This window comes from Corvus cornix, chromosome 22 (genome assembly GCF_000738735.6).
Source record: "Corvus cornix cornix isolate S_Up_H32 chromosome 22, ASM73873v5, whole genome shotgun sequence".
Taxonomy (NCBI): domain Eukaryota; kingdom Metazoa; phylum Chordata; class Aves; order Passeriformes; family Corvidae; genus Corvus; species Corvus cornix.
The window spans coordinates 4,244,238-4,260,003 of record NC_046351.1 but is presented as its reverse complement, the minus strand read 5'-3'; the positions used below and the strand labels follow the sequence as shown (position 1 = coordinate 4,260,003).

General features: G+C 48.3%; 2 protein-coding genes across 2 annotated transcripts in view; both read right to left on the bottom strand.

Annotated features, from left to right (window-relative positions):
• ANTXR1 (ANTXR cell adhesion molecule 1) overlaps window positions 1-8,859 on the bottom strand; it is a 78,153-nt gene extending 69,294 nt beyond the window's left edge. The window contains 2 exon segments of the mRNA XM_039564287.1: window positions 592-663; window positions 8,339-8,859. Of these exon segments, the coding sequence (XP_039420221.1) occupies window positions 592-663; window positions 8,339-8,490 (224 nt within the window). The 5' untranslated portion in view covers window positions 8,491-8,859.
• A 3,593-nt stretch (window positions 8,860-12,452) lies between these two features.
• GKN1 (gastrokine 1) lies at window positions 12,453-15,685 on the bottom strand. The gene is made up of 6 exons (XM_010389839.2): window positions 15,655-15,685; window positions 15,009-15,062; window positions 14,723-14,863; window positions 14,457-14,567; window positions 13,960-14,095; window positions 12,453-12,722 (listed from the first exon to the last, which is right to left on the bottom strand). The coding sequence occupies exons 1-6, from the start codon at window positions 15,664-15,666 to the stop codon at window positions 12,634-12,636; spliced, it is 543 nt and encodes a 180-aa protein (XP_010388141.1). The 5' UTR covers window positions 15,667-15,685; the 3' UTR covers window positions 12,453-12,633.
• Between the last annotated feature and the right edge of the window lie 81 nt (window positions 15,686-15,766).

The following is a 15,766-nucleotide window of genomic DNA, read 5'->3' as shown; positions in this document are numbered from 1 at the left end:
ACCACACAGGACACTCTGCCATCCCGTTACAACTCAACAGGATGGAAGACACGAGCAGGCCAGGAAAATGTACTTTGCCCTGGGCCTTCTTAGTCGAGGGAAACCGTGGGGAATCCTTGTAAAAGACGTGAAGAACACTTGCATCACAACCTTGGGACTGCTAAAGCCAGAAAGGCTTAAAGGCACCCTGGTGTCCCCACGGAGATGAGGGAAGGCTCGTTATGTTTGTCACAACTCATTCCATCCCCTATCCCGAGGGATTCTCATGCAGAGCCTGAAAGCTGCAGCCACAGGCTCTCCCTGCAGCCCCAAACGTCTGTACCTCGGGCAGCAGTTCGGAGACAGGAGGATCCCTCCCTCACAGAAACAAGGTTTGATCCGTGGAAAGCAGGCAGGAATAAACAGAATTGGCTTATCTCCCCCCACTTCCCACATAACAGAAACTTGGGGAAGAGCAGTCAATGGGAGATCTGAGAAAAGCATCAAGAGCCCTTTCTCCACCACAGCCCCCAGTGGGAAGTGGCATATGCTGAGACTGGGAGCCCCAGGCACCCCCTCAGATGCCACCCAGGGACCTGCAGCCCTCCTTACCTTATGAACTTGCGGGCCAAGTGTTCCACAAAATGATAGATCTCATTCCAGTGGTGCAGGACGCTTCCCGATCTAGGGACACAGTGATTACAGGACACATTAGTTGACGTATCCCCAGCCATATGCTCTGTCACACATTGCTCAGTGAGGCATTTGCTTCTATTTTGTCCAACACTCACTGCCCATACTCTTCCTTTAACGAGAGATCAAACTGTAATTGACATTTCCCACTTAACTTTAAAAAGCAAGAACAATTCCCACTCCATGCAAATGTTTGAGGCTACCCTTGGCAGTAGCTTGTGGCAGCTAGGCTGGACCTTAACACAGCCTTAACCAAATAAACCTGATGTGAGAGAAGAGCTGTCTCTCTGCACAGTGTTTCAGATTAATTCCACCCACTCACTTCCAAACCATTACACAGAGCTTTTAGCTCAAGTGTATTCTGAGAATTGCATGCAGTTGGAGGAACAGATTATTGAACTTCTCCAGTGTTTCCACTGTGTCAGAATCTATGAAAAGTAAAACACCTTAGTCCACATCTCAGCTTCTCTGGTTAATTCTTTCACACCTCAGTTAAAGACAAAACAAACTAATTTTGCTCCTCAGGAGAATAAACCATAGGCTATAATGGGATTGGATTATTCTTCGTTATGTTGTAAGAACGAGGAAAAAATTAGGTTAATCAGAATCTTTCAGCACAAAATGCCCCTTCTGGCATAAACACTTCTATGAACACTGGAATATTAATATTGGAAAAAATTTCCTTCCTAGAGTTGGAAAATAAATGTGTCATCACTTATTTAATTCATTGAGTACAATTAGAAATATTTATTGGGGAAATAACCATTCCAGCTTTAACAGAAACTTCATTGATCTGCAGCCTGAGGAAGAAAGATGAACATTTGAGATGGTTTTTCACTTCACAGGAAGAAAAGGCATCTGAGCTGTTCTGTTCTACCTCAGCTCTGGCAATGCCAGTGCAGAGCCAGAGCAGGTTTCCCCAGCCTGGGGCATCCACCCCAGCCTGGCCGCTCAGGGCCTTGCTGCCTTTGCAGAAGCATGAGAAGCACGCAGAGTTCATTGTGTGGGTCACAGACACTTCCTGCCCCCTTTCCCCACACCTGCTTTGCATTCACAGCCATGCAGGAAGAGCCTTGGCCTTTCCCTCCTGCTCCACGGTTCCTGGAGCTGTTCTTTCTCTGTATGACCCCAATCTGTCCATGCACTGAGGACCTTTGCTCACGTACAAAAGCGTGCAAAAACTGTGACCCTGCCAGCTCCTGCTGCACAAAGATCCCAAAAGCATCAGTTTGAGGATGGCCTTACAGACACCCTGCTCAGGGTGGGACAGATGGCAGAGCAGGCGTGATCATAAGCAAGTGCTCCTAGTGCTGAATTATTTCTTGGCTCTTTTTCGTCAGACCAGGACATGACACCATGGCTTGTTCTCCACACAAACGTGTGCCAAAGAGGGCTAAGGGAGCACCAGTAGCAAAGGTCTTGACAAACCAATTAAACCACAGACAGTGGGAAAACTGGCATCATAGGAGATGAGGGGTGAGGTACAACAGGACTCGCTCTCAGACAGGAAACTGAGCTCCTGCCCCATCCAAACTGTAAATTGATAGAACAGAGACACACAAAGCTCAGCCCCAGGTGCAAATTCCCCTTGGATGTATGGGATAACTCTGAGACCTTGGACACCACAGGCACTCCAGTCCCAGCAATGCCAAATAGCCCAAATCATTTCCTAGAACTGGCCTGGAAAATCAGTATTGATTGTCCTTATGTGAGGCATGAAAGAAACACTTGACTTTATAGCAAGGGTCGCGTCAGTCTCCAGAAGACACGGAAAGCCAAGGCTTTGATAATCATAAACCAATTTGTCCTTGCTTCAATTAAACAAGTGTCACTTTAGACCGTACATCCACCTCCCAAAAAACACACCTCAGTGAAGTTTCCCACGTCTCTGGACCCTTCTGGTAGCAGACACGTGGAGCTGGGACCAGCAGCCCCTGCCCAACCTCCTCCCAGCCATCAGGTAAAGTGACCACACCACTCTCCACGTTAAGGGAGAACTCTGGCAGCAGGACACTGCCCTGGAAGCCCCCTTAGCCTTGGGTTGTTTCTTCCCCCCTGAGCAAAAGCTGATCATCCCCTCAAATGACTCTTGCAGCTGGGAAGGACACCCAGCCACATCAGGTGTGCAGGATGTCACACCGAGCCCTGACACTTCCCGTGGCTCTGGAGTCCTGCATTTCTGAAAAGAGTGCTTGCCAGAATAAAGCTCAAAACCCAGTGGCTCAGTTCCCACCAGAGATGTGCCAGTCGATGAGTCCACAGCACATGCTGGGAAGCGTTTGCTTTTCCAGCTCTCGTTCTGCTGGTCTGAGGTGGTTTGGGCAGTTTCTACAGGTGAGCAGTGCTTTTTAGTTCTTCACACAGATACAAATTCAGCTGCTGCTGCACCTCCTCCACTTCATCGTCCTCACAGTGCTGTCCCACCAGCAGTCCCATCTTCCTGCCCTCTGGAACACCACCAGTTACAGCTCTTTTTCCATGAGATCTTCCCAGGTATCCATTAACACACCTCAAGTTCAGGAGCAGCAGAAGTTAAATGCCTATTTTAATGAAACTTCTTACCACTGCTGCAATCATAAAACCAAACCCACTCTATCCATAAAGGGAGGATGATTTCTGCTCAGTTCCCAAGGCCCTGGAGTGGGATCACTGGAATAGTCTGCAGTCCAGTTTTTCCCCAACTCTACCAGAGCAAGCTGTAACAGCTCTAACAAAAACAGTGTTCACACTTTTGCTGACCACACATCATTCCTTCCTGCACAGCAATTCCCACCTGAGCCAGACAGCTCCGTCTGCCTGGAGTTCATTTCTCCCTCTGGTGTCAGGGGCCAGAAATGCCCAGGTCTGCACTTGAAAAAAGCACTCCTTGTACATAAAATGCATTTTCTGAAACACACTTCAGACTTCTTACATTCTTCACTTGGCATAAAATGGACAAACCCAATACCACCAACCTTTCTGCAGTCAGTGCAACGTTTACAAAACCAGCATTAGCCCACGGTGTCCACCTCCTCGAGCTGCATCATTCCGCAGCCACACTGTGAAAGACTTCCCTTGTACAGTGAGGCAGGCCAAGAACTCTGAGTAGGACAAGCATTTCTAGAGTCTAACTGTAAGATAAGAAAAGCCAATTTTCAAATAGTTCTCTCTTCATATTCCCAAAAGAAACAAGAAGATCAGCGAGCCAATGCTTTGCAGCTGAATGGTTGATGCTATAAACTTGCAAATTAAGAAAAGGCTCATCGTGAGGATGCCAAAATCTCTTCTGGAGAGGGCCCAATAAATGGAAATTAAACCTAAGTAAACTGTTCTCTTTAACAAGAGAGTGATCCATTCTGTGGTCAGCTCCACTGGCATTCTGCACATCCAAAGGGAATGCAAGTGTAGAGAGAGACACTGCAGTGGCTCCAGCCACGCTCTGGCCAAGCCCTGCCTTCAGCAGGTGCCTTCCCCCTTCTCACTGGGACAAGATGCTCCAGAACCCAAAGCTGCAGCAACTCAAACCTCCCTAGACTTGGTCTTTTTTGCACATTTTAGACTCCACTTTTCCACTTCTGCTGTTGCACCTTCTCAGAATACCCAGGGGTTTATTCAGTTCACAAACTAGGAGAGTCACAGAACCAAGGCCACACTCTTGCATTGAGGCCTCACATGTGTTATGTGCTCTGCAGCTGACCAAAGGACATAAAGACACTTGGTTCAGAGGCTGATATTGATCGAAAAATCTCCTTAAGCTTTCATGGCTTTGGACTAACTCCAGGAAGTCTCTTGGCTCTCAGAGATGACATTTAGCTCAGAAGTTGTGCAGCATCTCTTTATTGAGCTCTTCAAAAATAACACAAATGAGCCAAAAAGTGTCCTTTGTCTTTCCAAATACTTCAGGAGCAATTCTGAAAGCCCTCCATAGCACAGAGATGTCTGAGAGATGATGCAATTCTTTGAGGAAACGCTATTATCGCGTGCCACACTTCACAGGAGACAGCTCACCGAGGACACTGCCAAACACTGGAGGTCACAGGGTCCACAGAGGCTCAGTTCAGGGCAGGACAAGCCTCTAAGCCCAGTCTCAGTCCAAGAACATCCTTCTCCTCCTGGCTGGTAGGGGGTATGCAACAAACCAACTAATAAACAAGTAGCCGTGGACTTCATTTACATCAGTCAGCAGATAAGGCACAGAGTGCTGCAGGCACACACTGGATCCTGGCTGGAAGGAAGCTCCTGCCCATTCCTTTTACCAAGGAATGGTTATCTAAGATGCATCACTGGGTAAAAAACACATCCACAGGTCCTGACTGGCAAGGATTTCACACATGAGCTCAGCTCGCTGCAATTGCCTGCCCTTGGCAGACTTGGGAGTTAATTACGTTCCTTCAGGCAACAAGCAAAAAGACACAAAAATGCACAAATTTCTCCACCCTGCCTTGCTGGCATCCCTCAGCCCTCATGCTAACACAGAGGAAAACCATCCCTCCACATCTTGCAAGCCCCTGCCATCCCAACAAAATGCACACCTCGCTCTGGATGCAGGCCTGTGACCCTGGAAAGAAACCCAGGGAATCACTCGCTGGTCAAAGAAGAGCAGAGATGGTTTTGAATCTCTTTCTGCAGACACTGAGTGTCACCATTCCCTGTGTTTGTTCCTCTGAGAGCAGCTGGAGCATTCTGCAGCTCTGTGAGTGCTGTGGGGAGCTCTGCTCCGGGGCTCACTTCCCCAGGGAAAGGAGCAGATCCTGAGGCTCACGCTCCCTGCCTGGGGTCTGCCTGTTCCCATCCCATCGGGGCCCTGTGTCTTCCACACTCTGAGTGCAAATCTGGACTTGGAATCCTGCTTAAGTGGCAGTAACTACAGCTACTCAAGCTACTCTCAAAGGAACAAACATCAGCCTCTCCAGAGCAGGAGCTTCACTTAGTGCAACTGGTTAAAAACAGATCCACTACCTGGCTGGATGAGGAAGGGATCACAGGAAACAGCTTGGATTCCTTGCTTCATTTTGCCAAGGACCTCTCAGAGCCAAGATTTCTTTCACACACGTACAGTTCCTTGCGTGTTTTCTGCACGTGGGCAGGAACCCCCCATTATCTGCCCACCACAGGAACGATCCCTGTGACACACACAGGCTGCAGCAGAAGGCTGCTGAGAAGACTCAGGTGTTACTCCTGCAGAATTCCTTCAGAACCCAAACAGCAAAGGGCACACAAGGGTACCTGAAACAACAAATAGCTACTCTAAAGAGCAAGTAGCTACTCCAAACATCAAATAGCTACTCTAAATAACACACAGCTTGAGACTAAATTGAGAAAATAGATGCAGTTTGAGATTTTGCAATCCAAAGACAAGCGCCATGGCCTGTGAAAGGTTCCCTGTCCATGGCATGAGGCGGAACCAGATGATCTGTAAAGACCTTTCCAACTCAAACCATTCTATGATTCCATGGAAGTGTTAAAGGCTACGGGATAACCAACTCCACCACAATAAATCTCTCCTCAGAGGTTAAACAACCAGGCCCCATGGTGTATTGTACTCAGGAACAGCTGAAAAACCACAACGCTCCTCCAAATTCCACTGGAGACCAAGGAAATTTTTACATCAGATCCTGTTCATTTCTGCAGCAGAAAAATCCCAGAAACAGGAATTCTGCAACTGTCAAAGCAGGATTTTTGTTGGATACCTTGATACATACACTGGGGCCAGCCTGCCTGCTTTAAAGTTTGTGCCAAGGCTTGTGTTTCCACCCAAATCCATAATCCCGTGAGCGAGGCTCAGAAGTCATGGATTTTAGTGAGGGAACAGCACAGAATTTGAATTAAGGGTCTGCCAAAGTTACATTAACACAGCACATCCATGAGATTTGAGAAAACCTTCAATCCTGCTTCATCTTCCAGGGAAATGCAGTTGACAAAAGCTCTCTGCAGTACAAATCATGCTCTGGGTTTGTTTAGGTTTGGGATTTTTCCATTTGTAGCAATAGAGTTATTCCAACTAATAACTGAAGAGCAGCAAAATGAATAAGCCAGGTAGATCTTTCCACTGAATAAAATAAATAAATCCTTCCCCCTAGAGCATCAGGACAACTGGCACACTGAAGCAGCCACTGTCTCGGTCTTAGATTTTTACCCAATATTTTGTAATAAAGGGTTATGTAATTCCAAGTCATTTATACTAATGGAATGTGGGAGCTACTGCAAAACACTCAAGAGGATCAGTCAGAAACTTCGTCTGTGAGCACTTTTGGCAACTTGCAAATACTTTCCTGTCTGTGAAATTTATGGTTATTAATGTCAGTGCCATGGCTCTGGCAGGCATAATCTCCAGTATTTCCAAGCCTTTGGTTCCAAATAACTGTTCTTGATCAAGAAAATCAGGACAATCATTTCAGCTAGTATTTTTTAAGTTTGGGGGTTTTTTTAAATTGTTGTATTGCTTTAGTATGAAGCTTTCCAAAGCTCAGCACAAAATGACTCCACATTGCTCCATCCACATCTGAAAAAAGCAGCACTCTGACAGTGCCAAGGAGATGACAGTGTCACAATTAGCGATGAAAAAGCGGGGTGGGAAGTTACCTTCAGTACAAACAGCTAAACAGTAAATATGCATTTGATTAACAGAGGAAACAAAGAAAGTGTGACTCAGCGACAGAAAATAAAGCTCTCTTTAAATGAGGCACTCTAGCTATTCTCCATCCCGGCAGCTGAATTCAGCCCCTTCCGAAGGGAGCAGCCCCGCTCTGGGCTGGGTTTTACCTTCGATCGCTGCTCGGGGCAGAGGGGCCCGGGGGCAGAGGGGGTTCGGGGGGCAGAGGGGGCTGAGGGCACGGCCCGGGGGGCTGAGGGGGTTCGGGGGGCAGAGGGGGCTCGGGCACGGCCCGGGGGGCTGAGGGCACGGCCCGGGGGGCTGAGGGGGTTCGGGCATGGCCCGGGGGGCTGAGGGCACGGCCCGGGGGGCTGAGGGGGTTCGGGGGCAGAGGGGGCTCGGGCATGGCCCGGGGGGCTGAGGGCACGGCCCGGGGGGTTGAGGGCACGGCCCGGGGGGCTGAGGGCACGGCCCGGGGGGCTGAGGGGGCTCGGCACGGCCCGGGGGGCTGAGGGCACGGCCCGGGGGGCTGAGGGCACGGCCCGGGGGGCTGAGGGGGCTCGGGCATGGCCCGGGGGGCTGAGGGCACGGCCCGGGCACGGCCCTGAGGGCAGAGGGGTTCGGGGGGCAGAGGGGGCCCGGGCACGGCTCCAGGCTGGCGAGCGCTTCCTCCACGTTCTCAGCCCTGGAGCCGGGGCTGCAGGAATAACCCCGCACGCCCCGCTGTCCTGAGAGCCCCGAGCTCCCCGGCTCACGGGAAAACCGGAGCGGACCTGGGGCTGCCCCGCTCCCAGGCGCTGTTTGAAGAAACTCGAGTGCGCACTCGAGTTCGAGTACACACAAAGCTCCCGCGTCGGGAAAATTTATAAGGATGTGATTTACAGAGCACAACGGGGTTTAGGCACTGGACCTATCGAAGAAGTTACCACAACAATAACAAAGCAAGCAGTCGGGAGTTTCAGAGGTCCCTCGGGGACGCAGTGACTTCTACAAAACCAAAATCCAAATAAAACCTCCTCGATATCAGCATGTGCCGTTCCGGTTCCTGCCTAGTGAAAGAACTCTGTGAAAAAGAACAAAGTAGGACTGACTTACTTGTCCAGAATGAAATACAAATCAAATCCTCCGTAGCAGGCAGGACCACCATTCTCTCTCTTTCCGCCGTGTCCATCACAGGTGAGTGTAAAAATTGCTAGGAAGACACATTTGAAGCCAAATCTCAAGATGCTTTGCTTTGCAATGGCCATTATATCCAGAGAGGAGGAGAAAAAGAAATCTCTTCTTCCAAGGCTCCTTTATTTCACAGGTTTCTCCACAAAAGCCATTCAATGACCTTTAAATATATATATGTATGTTGTATTCCTCAAAACTCCACTTGCAACAGTTGTCCACAGAAATTGCAAGACTTTCCCCCTTGTTTCCCTTGCACTTCTGTTTCTTGGTTTCAGATTTCAAGATGCACAATACTGTATTTCACTTTTTTTTTTTAAAGGGACTTGACCCTCAGTCTCCCTTGCAGCTCTCGGAACGCAGCACCATTGTTTGGCAAGAGCAGGAGCAGCCTCCTCACAAATCTTGCTTTGTCACAGACTTCAGAAAATACAGGGAGGGTTTGTGGCTTCCCCCCCCCTTAATTATTATTGTTATTATTAAAGATGGCAAGCTCTACTTTTCCTCAGCAAAAGAAGCTCAGAGAATGCCATCTCGTGGCCAAAGCTCGGGCCGAGCAGAGTCTGCTTTTCAGCATATTTGTGCACTGAGCACGTTAACACCCCACAGCAGCTGCAGGTAGCAGGACAGAGGCCGAGTGCTCACAGCAGGCACCCAGCAGGAAATCACAGCCTGGCCTGGGTTGGGAGGGACCTAAAGTTCATCCCAGCCCACCCCTGCCATGGCAGGGACACCTTCCACTGCCCCAGGGTGCTCCAAGCCCCGTCCAACCTGGCCTTGGGCACTGCCAGGGATCCAGGGGCAGCCACAGCTCCTCTGGGAATTCCATCCCAGCCCCTCCCCACCTTCACAGCGGGAATTCCTTGCCGCTATCCCATCTAACCCTGCCCTCTCCCAGTTTAAGGCTACTCACCCTTGTCCTGTCCCTACATCTTTGTTTCCCACATAGGCACCCTCTGAGTTTAAAGACCTTTAAATACCCAGGGCAGCTTCACAAGAGTGAAAAGCCATGCCAGGCATCATGCCTTGCATTTTCTCAGTCCTGAGGAATACTCAGCAGTGCCTGTGCTTATGAAGCAGTCTGCGCCAACTCACCATCCTCACCAAACTCATTTCAACCTCTAAAGCCTAAACTCTTCCTCCTCCAAGAAAACTCAATGGAAAATGTAAATTAATCTACACTCACCTCTCCTACCTCCTTCCACAAGCACACCACAGGATCTAAAACCAGAGCAGGACAGCTCAAAAGGAACCCCTGTGCCAGTAAAAGCTAAACTGGACGTACCGGGAGTGGGAGCTCCCAAACTTCCCTCACAGACCCTCAGGCCAGACCAGCAAACCCATCCGCCTAAGTGCCAACACCTGGTGAGTGGAGCAGCTTCAGTGGGGGGTTCAGGGGATGCAATGCACCTGGCTCAGGCTTTCCAGCTGCCCTGCACTGCTTAAAGCATTGAATTTGCCTTTAAAACATCCTTCACGAAAGCAAATAATCTGAAGGAAGACCAGAGAAAGCAGCAGGGTGGGGTGCAAGGGAAAGCGACAAACTGTGGTAACAGATTGTGACAGAAGTGAAAATGTCCGAGTGCCACACGTATCAGCCACCTTGGTGCACTGATCATCCAAACTTTGGGAGTGTTCTCCCTCCCACACCTGGCCATGCTCAGCAGTGCCCCGGCTCCATCACCCCCAGTATGGGTAACAGAGACGCGGGCAGATGGAACCTCCTCAGTCCTGCTGTCAAATCCTGGTCAAAGCTGCAGCTCTGGTCCCTTGGAGATCCCTTGGAAGCAAAGCTTGTACAGGGCTAGACAGGAGCAGAAACAGATGTTTTATGGGTAGCTGTGAAAAAGATGGAGCAGTCACCTGCTGGTCTGCAGATCCAGGGGATCTGGGTGCTCAAACCCTCCCAGGGGAGGCTGCTGGAGATGTCAAAGCACAGAGCTGTAGCTCCTGTGGCCAGCAAGGGTGCAAGGTGAGCGAGTAAGGTTTGGGGATTTTAAAGTTTTATACAGCTATTCTGGGCCAAATCAGTTTGTAGTTACAAAGTGGAGTTACCCAAATCCTGGGGCTGGGCATGGAGAGTTTTGTGTGTGTATTTGAACGTTGTGCTGCCCTAAGGAAGGGGATGAGAATGGTCTGTGGGTTCTCTTGTTGTGTGTGTGTGTATATTTTAAAAGAAAATGAGCTCAATGAAGGATGTAAAACACAGAAGGGTAGAAGAAAAGCTTCCCCTTTAGAGACTGATGTGCTGGTTTGAAAAAATTTTGGAAATACTTAAGCCAGCTTCAGATCTGAGGTATGGCTAAGACTCCTGGCCACAGCCAGATATGTCTTGTTGTCATCGGCTTGGGATCTCTGTCTGCCTAGAGGTTAAAAGCAGAGTGATAATCTCTTCCATTTGTTTCTCACTGGCTCTGAGATGAACAAATACTTCAAGTTAAAAAAAAACCCAAACAAAACAAAGAAAAAGCTGTACCTCAGGAAAATAACTTTGGCATGGAGTTAGCAGAGGGAAAGAAGAGGGAATGAAGGAGGAGATCAGATTCTTTGTGTAGCTGTGGGTTCAGACTGACAGAAGGCCCAGGAAAGCTCAGGGAAAAGCCAAGGAATGAAGCATCAGATGAAGCTGGGAGCACCCTGAGATGGAGGGAGCTGCTGACAAAGTGGAACACCGAGCTTTATGCTGCAGTTCTGAATTTCTTGAGGACTGATCCTCTTCATATGCCTGCCTTACGAGTGTGTATTTTTGTTTATGATATGGTTAGAGCAGCATCAACACTCAAGCTCATGTGGGACAGAGGAGGGGCATTGGAATTTGTCTGCCCTCCCCCCCCCACTAAAAATGCCAGAAACAAAAATGTGAAGATTGCAGGTTGTGTGTGAGAGACCTACCAGTGCTCGGGAAGACTGAGTGCATTCTAGTCTTTGTGTGAGAGCCAATAACGAGGTGTTTTAATTGCACACAGCTGTGCAAAGGGTAATTAAGCCCCAGCTGGTGCCCTGGGGTTTGGGAGCACCTTTGGGTGGTTCTGGGGCTGGTTCTCTTTGGCTCCCAAAGGTCTGACCACCTACATGGTGGGTAATGGCTTTTGTCAAGGTCTAAAAATCACGTTCCCTGTTTTGCAGGGGGCATCAGGAAGCTGTTTCAGCACCGTGTGGAAGCTCCCTACACCACCCAGTGTTATTCTCACAATTAAATTCTCGCTGCACAGGAATTCCTGCTCCGTGTAGACACGTCCTTAGTCACTGGCTGTATCTCTGAGTGCTGTAATTCAGCACAGCTGTGCTGGTCCTGGCACCACGACACTCTCCCGGTGCTGTGGGATAGCGGACTCCTCTGGATGGGAGTTGGGTGACTTTTCCAACTCAGTTGTGCAACTCGAGGCTGACACTCAGTGGCCAAGAGGATTCTTTACGTCCCTGGACTGCTCTAATTTTTCAAGGGATCAAGAGCTCCCTTGTCTCTTGCTTTAATCTGACTTTTCCCTCTGTGATTTTATTTGCCTCTGCTGTAACATGTAAGTCTGCAATGCGTAATTTTTTTGGTGAGTCAAGTTTGTTCCACCAGCTTTTTTAACAGGGGCTGCTAACTCTGTGCACGGATGGAACTCTTCCCTGCAGAGTGTTACACTAAGCACACAGATGAAAATATATTACTTGTAATATAGTAAATAAAATAGAAGAAGATGTCACAGGGAATAGTGCCACCATAGTCTAAGAAGGTGTCCTGGTTTCAGAAATCAGCCTGACTGGGAATGAGTGGCAAAAGCACCCCACTGTGCCTGGCCAGGAGGCTCCATTCATCCTTGGCACGGGCTACCTCAGATTATTTCAAGTACCCAAAGTGGTACCAGTGGGTTTTTGGTATGGCTGCCTTGCAGATGGAGGAAAGGGCTTGCCCAGATCTCTGGGTGTGCATTGTGAATCGAGAGCTGGCAATGAAAAGAGCATTTGAAGGGCTCAAACGGGGCAAAATATTTTTGTGGAGGTATTCTTAGATGAAAAAGGGTAGAGTAATGACAAACAAGGAGTTAATCCATGATAAAGGAATTTAATTGATAGCTCTGCTCACCAATTGATCGGTTTCAGTACTCAATCCTCATGAAGGAACCTCTTGAAAGAGGAGATGCCAGGGAATAACTCCATCAGGGCTGGCTTTGGACAGCAGCTGCAAAGCTGCAGCTGGAGCATCCACACAAGGTTCAAGAAAGGTATGATTTTCACACATAGTTATTGTTATGGCAGTATGTGAGGGCCAGGTATTGGAGGACTTCAAGTTTGATGCATGACCCGAGATTGAATTGTGGTCCTTTAAAAACAAGAAAAGAAAAACAATTACCATGAGACATAGACTAAGATGCTGTTAAGTGCTCTGTGCGTTCACTGACAGCCCTTAAGACCTGGCACATTGCAGTTCCTTTTCAATCCCATTGAGCCCTCCCAGGTGACAGAGTCAATGCTTAAAGCAAAGCAAGCAGTGAGGAGGTGCATTCCTGCTATGCCAGAATGCACCATCCTGAGCCTGAGCTGAAAAACATCTTTCCATGAATGGGCTGGAGAAAATGAGCTGGCAGGAAGGCTCAGAATACTTCCATGGTGCTTCAGAATTAACTCCTCTGAGCAAAACTTAGTTTCCTTGGATATATGTAAAACAAATATATTTTTTTCCCATCGGTACAAGAAATTGTATTGGAAGTGATCAAATTACAATTAAGGTACCCACAGCAACTCAGCTGATTTATGCCCATCTCCATAGCAATGGGTGCCTTTCTGCAGGAGGGTGCTGGTGTTGCTCAGAGCCAGGCAGGTTCTGAAGGATTGCTGCACTAGGAATGTTTGAGCTGTACGAGGGACAGATTCCCTTGGAGAGCCCAAAGAGCACCAGCTCTGTGGCTCAGCAAGGAATGCCCACAAAGACGTGCCCTTGAAACCCCTTTGGCATTTCCCGTGCGGAAATCGGGGCTCTATGGCACTCGCTCCTGGGAATCCCGATGGCTGGGCATTACACGGTGAGGCTGCTGGCAGTTCACGGGCCCAGGCATATGGGCTGTGACGTTCTGCAAGAATCCTACCAAGTGCAGGTCATTAAAGCCCTGGGGAATTCCAATCGTTGGCCCTGAGAAAAACCTCGAGGGATTGAAGCCACTTGGCTTAGTGTTGTGAAGCACCGGGGTTTGGTGGCTGCCTGGATCACACTCGTCAGCAAGCTCTGCCCTGAAGGACAGCGGTTCTTAGAATGACTCATTTTCTTGACTGGGCATTACAGGGTAGCTCGGTGTGGGTTGAAACACTCCGGGCCCAAATCGAAGCCCCCTTAAGCTTTGTGGAAAGCAGCTGTAAGGGTTTGGTTTGGGTCATTTCTGGGGGCTGTGACACCACCCTGTTGCAGTCCTGATCTGCGGAGATGCCAAACCCTTTGTGCAACTGCTGCAGCCCTTGGTTTGTGTGCACCTCAAGGTGCAAGAGCAGCAATTGTGCCTTGGTCATTCCCTAAGGGAAACAAACACCAGGTCACTTAGAGACACAATTCCCATGCTTGCACTCACCGTGAACTTCATAGGCCACGTAAGTTGTGAGTCCGATGCACATAGAGAAGGTGTCTGGTCCATATGATTCAAGGTCACGAACAATTGTCTTGACAAGGGTGAATGTGATTTCCTTCGTAGGGGATCTCTGATGATTCTGGTTTTAAACATCACATAACAGCATTCAGCAAGATCAGTGTCCCAGTCCCTTTAATTCCAGGCGTACTCCTAGTTTTAGTTGTTATAAAGGTTTTAAGAGTAACCTAAGTGAGCTACAACATTGGCAAAACATGTAAACCCTCCACTGGAAGCATCTGAATGAGAGTATTCCAATTTTTCAAATGTTTAAAGTTATAGTGTTGTAAAATGTCATTGAAATTGATAAAAATATCTAATTAAAGGTGTGATGAACCTGGTCTTTAAAGTACCTGTTTGTTTTGAAAATAGCAAGGTCTTGCATATCTGTTTACTTTGCCTTAGTTATAACTTTCCAAGTAACTGCTCCTTTTCAATCTTACCCTGATGTGTGCAGCCAGCTGGGGAAGTGCATCAAAGCTGGGCATCCCTGTTCTGTTCATTATGGAAATGTAGCAAGCTTTCTCTGGCAGCACTTTGGTTGCCATAAAGCCCTGTAAAAGAAAGTTACTGACCACTTGGAATTTATTCTTTCAGTCATTAATATTGGAGTTACGTACATATCAAAAAAAGTAATAAACCAGCTTTTACTGAATGTGTGAGCAGTCTCCTCATCCAGGCTCTGAACAAGCCTGCTCCCTGCACTCACCGTGTCGTAGTTCCAGATGGTTTTCCAGGACCCATGGTTGGTCTTTTGCTCAATACTTGCCACAAGCCATTTCCTATTGATGGTCATAATTTGGTAGCCTCCACCAATGGAGATTTTCTTGCTTATATCTGTCTGTTGATGCTAGAAAAACAAATGAAAGAACACTTAGGCTTTCAAGTGCTTATCTCCCCAAGGCTTTAGGAAAATGAAAGGTTCAAGGAGATCTCATGAAGCGGGGAACATAGAAAGAGCAGCCATTCATGTGGAAATTGGTCACTGTACTCACGTAATCAGCAAGGGCTGGAGTCAGGACAAGTCCAAGAAGGACTGCAGTCAAAATCTGGAATGAAAATCAAATACAAAAGTGTACCTGCAGCTCTGGCTGACAAATCCGGTCATGAGAATCCTCCTTCCCTTTTCCTAATCTGATGTTTAAGGGTCCTCCTTTCATCCTGGCATTGCAACAGTGCCCTAAAAGGGAGTCACCCTTGCTTTACCCCAGGGTGCTGCACAGGAGACACATTTCCCACTTGCTCTTTCAAGAGCTGAATCTGCAGTTGTTTCTCAGACCTGTGCAGGCACACACAGGTATTTTTACAAGAGTGGGGAGAAAGCTTTTCCATTTCTCGTGCTCTGGCATTACAGGGAAGGGGTTGATCCACTAGTGCAGTGCTCCAGTTGTGCAAAAGCGTTGACAATGATGGACATGGATTAGGCTTCCTGCTTTCTGAATCATGTACAGGCAAGCTGTGAAAAGATCCTTACCTCCTCAGCTCCTTTGGGAACAGGGGCTGAGCTGCTCATTCTGGAGGAGCAAAATGTCCCCAGAGAAAGCCTTTGTGCTCTAGAGAGGCAGAAGCACTTCTGAGGGATAAAGGAATGGGTTTGGATCAAAGTTTCAGTTTATAAGGAAGAAAAGCATGCATACTTACAGGGAGATTCATCCTGACTGCAGAGCTGACGCTCCTGCAGGTAGAAAGAGCAATGTGAACCTCCCACCTTTTATACGTTTTCAGAATTAGGTGTGGAAGGGCTGAATGTTGC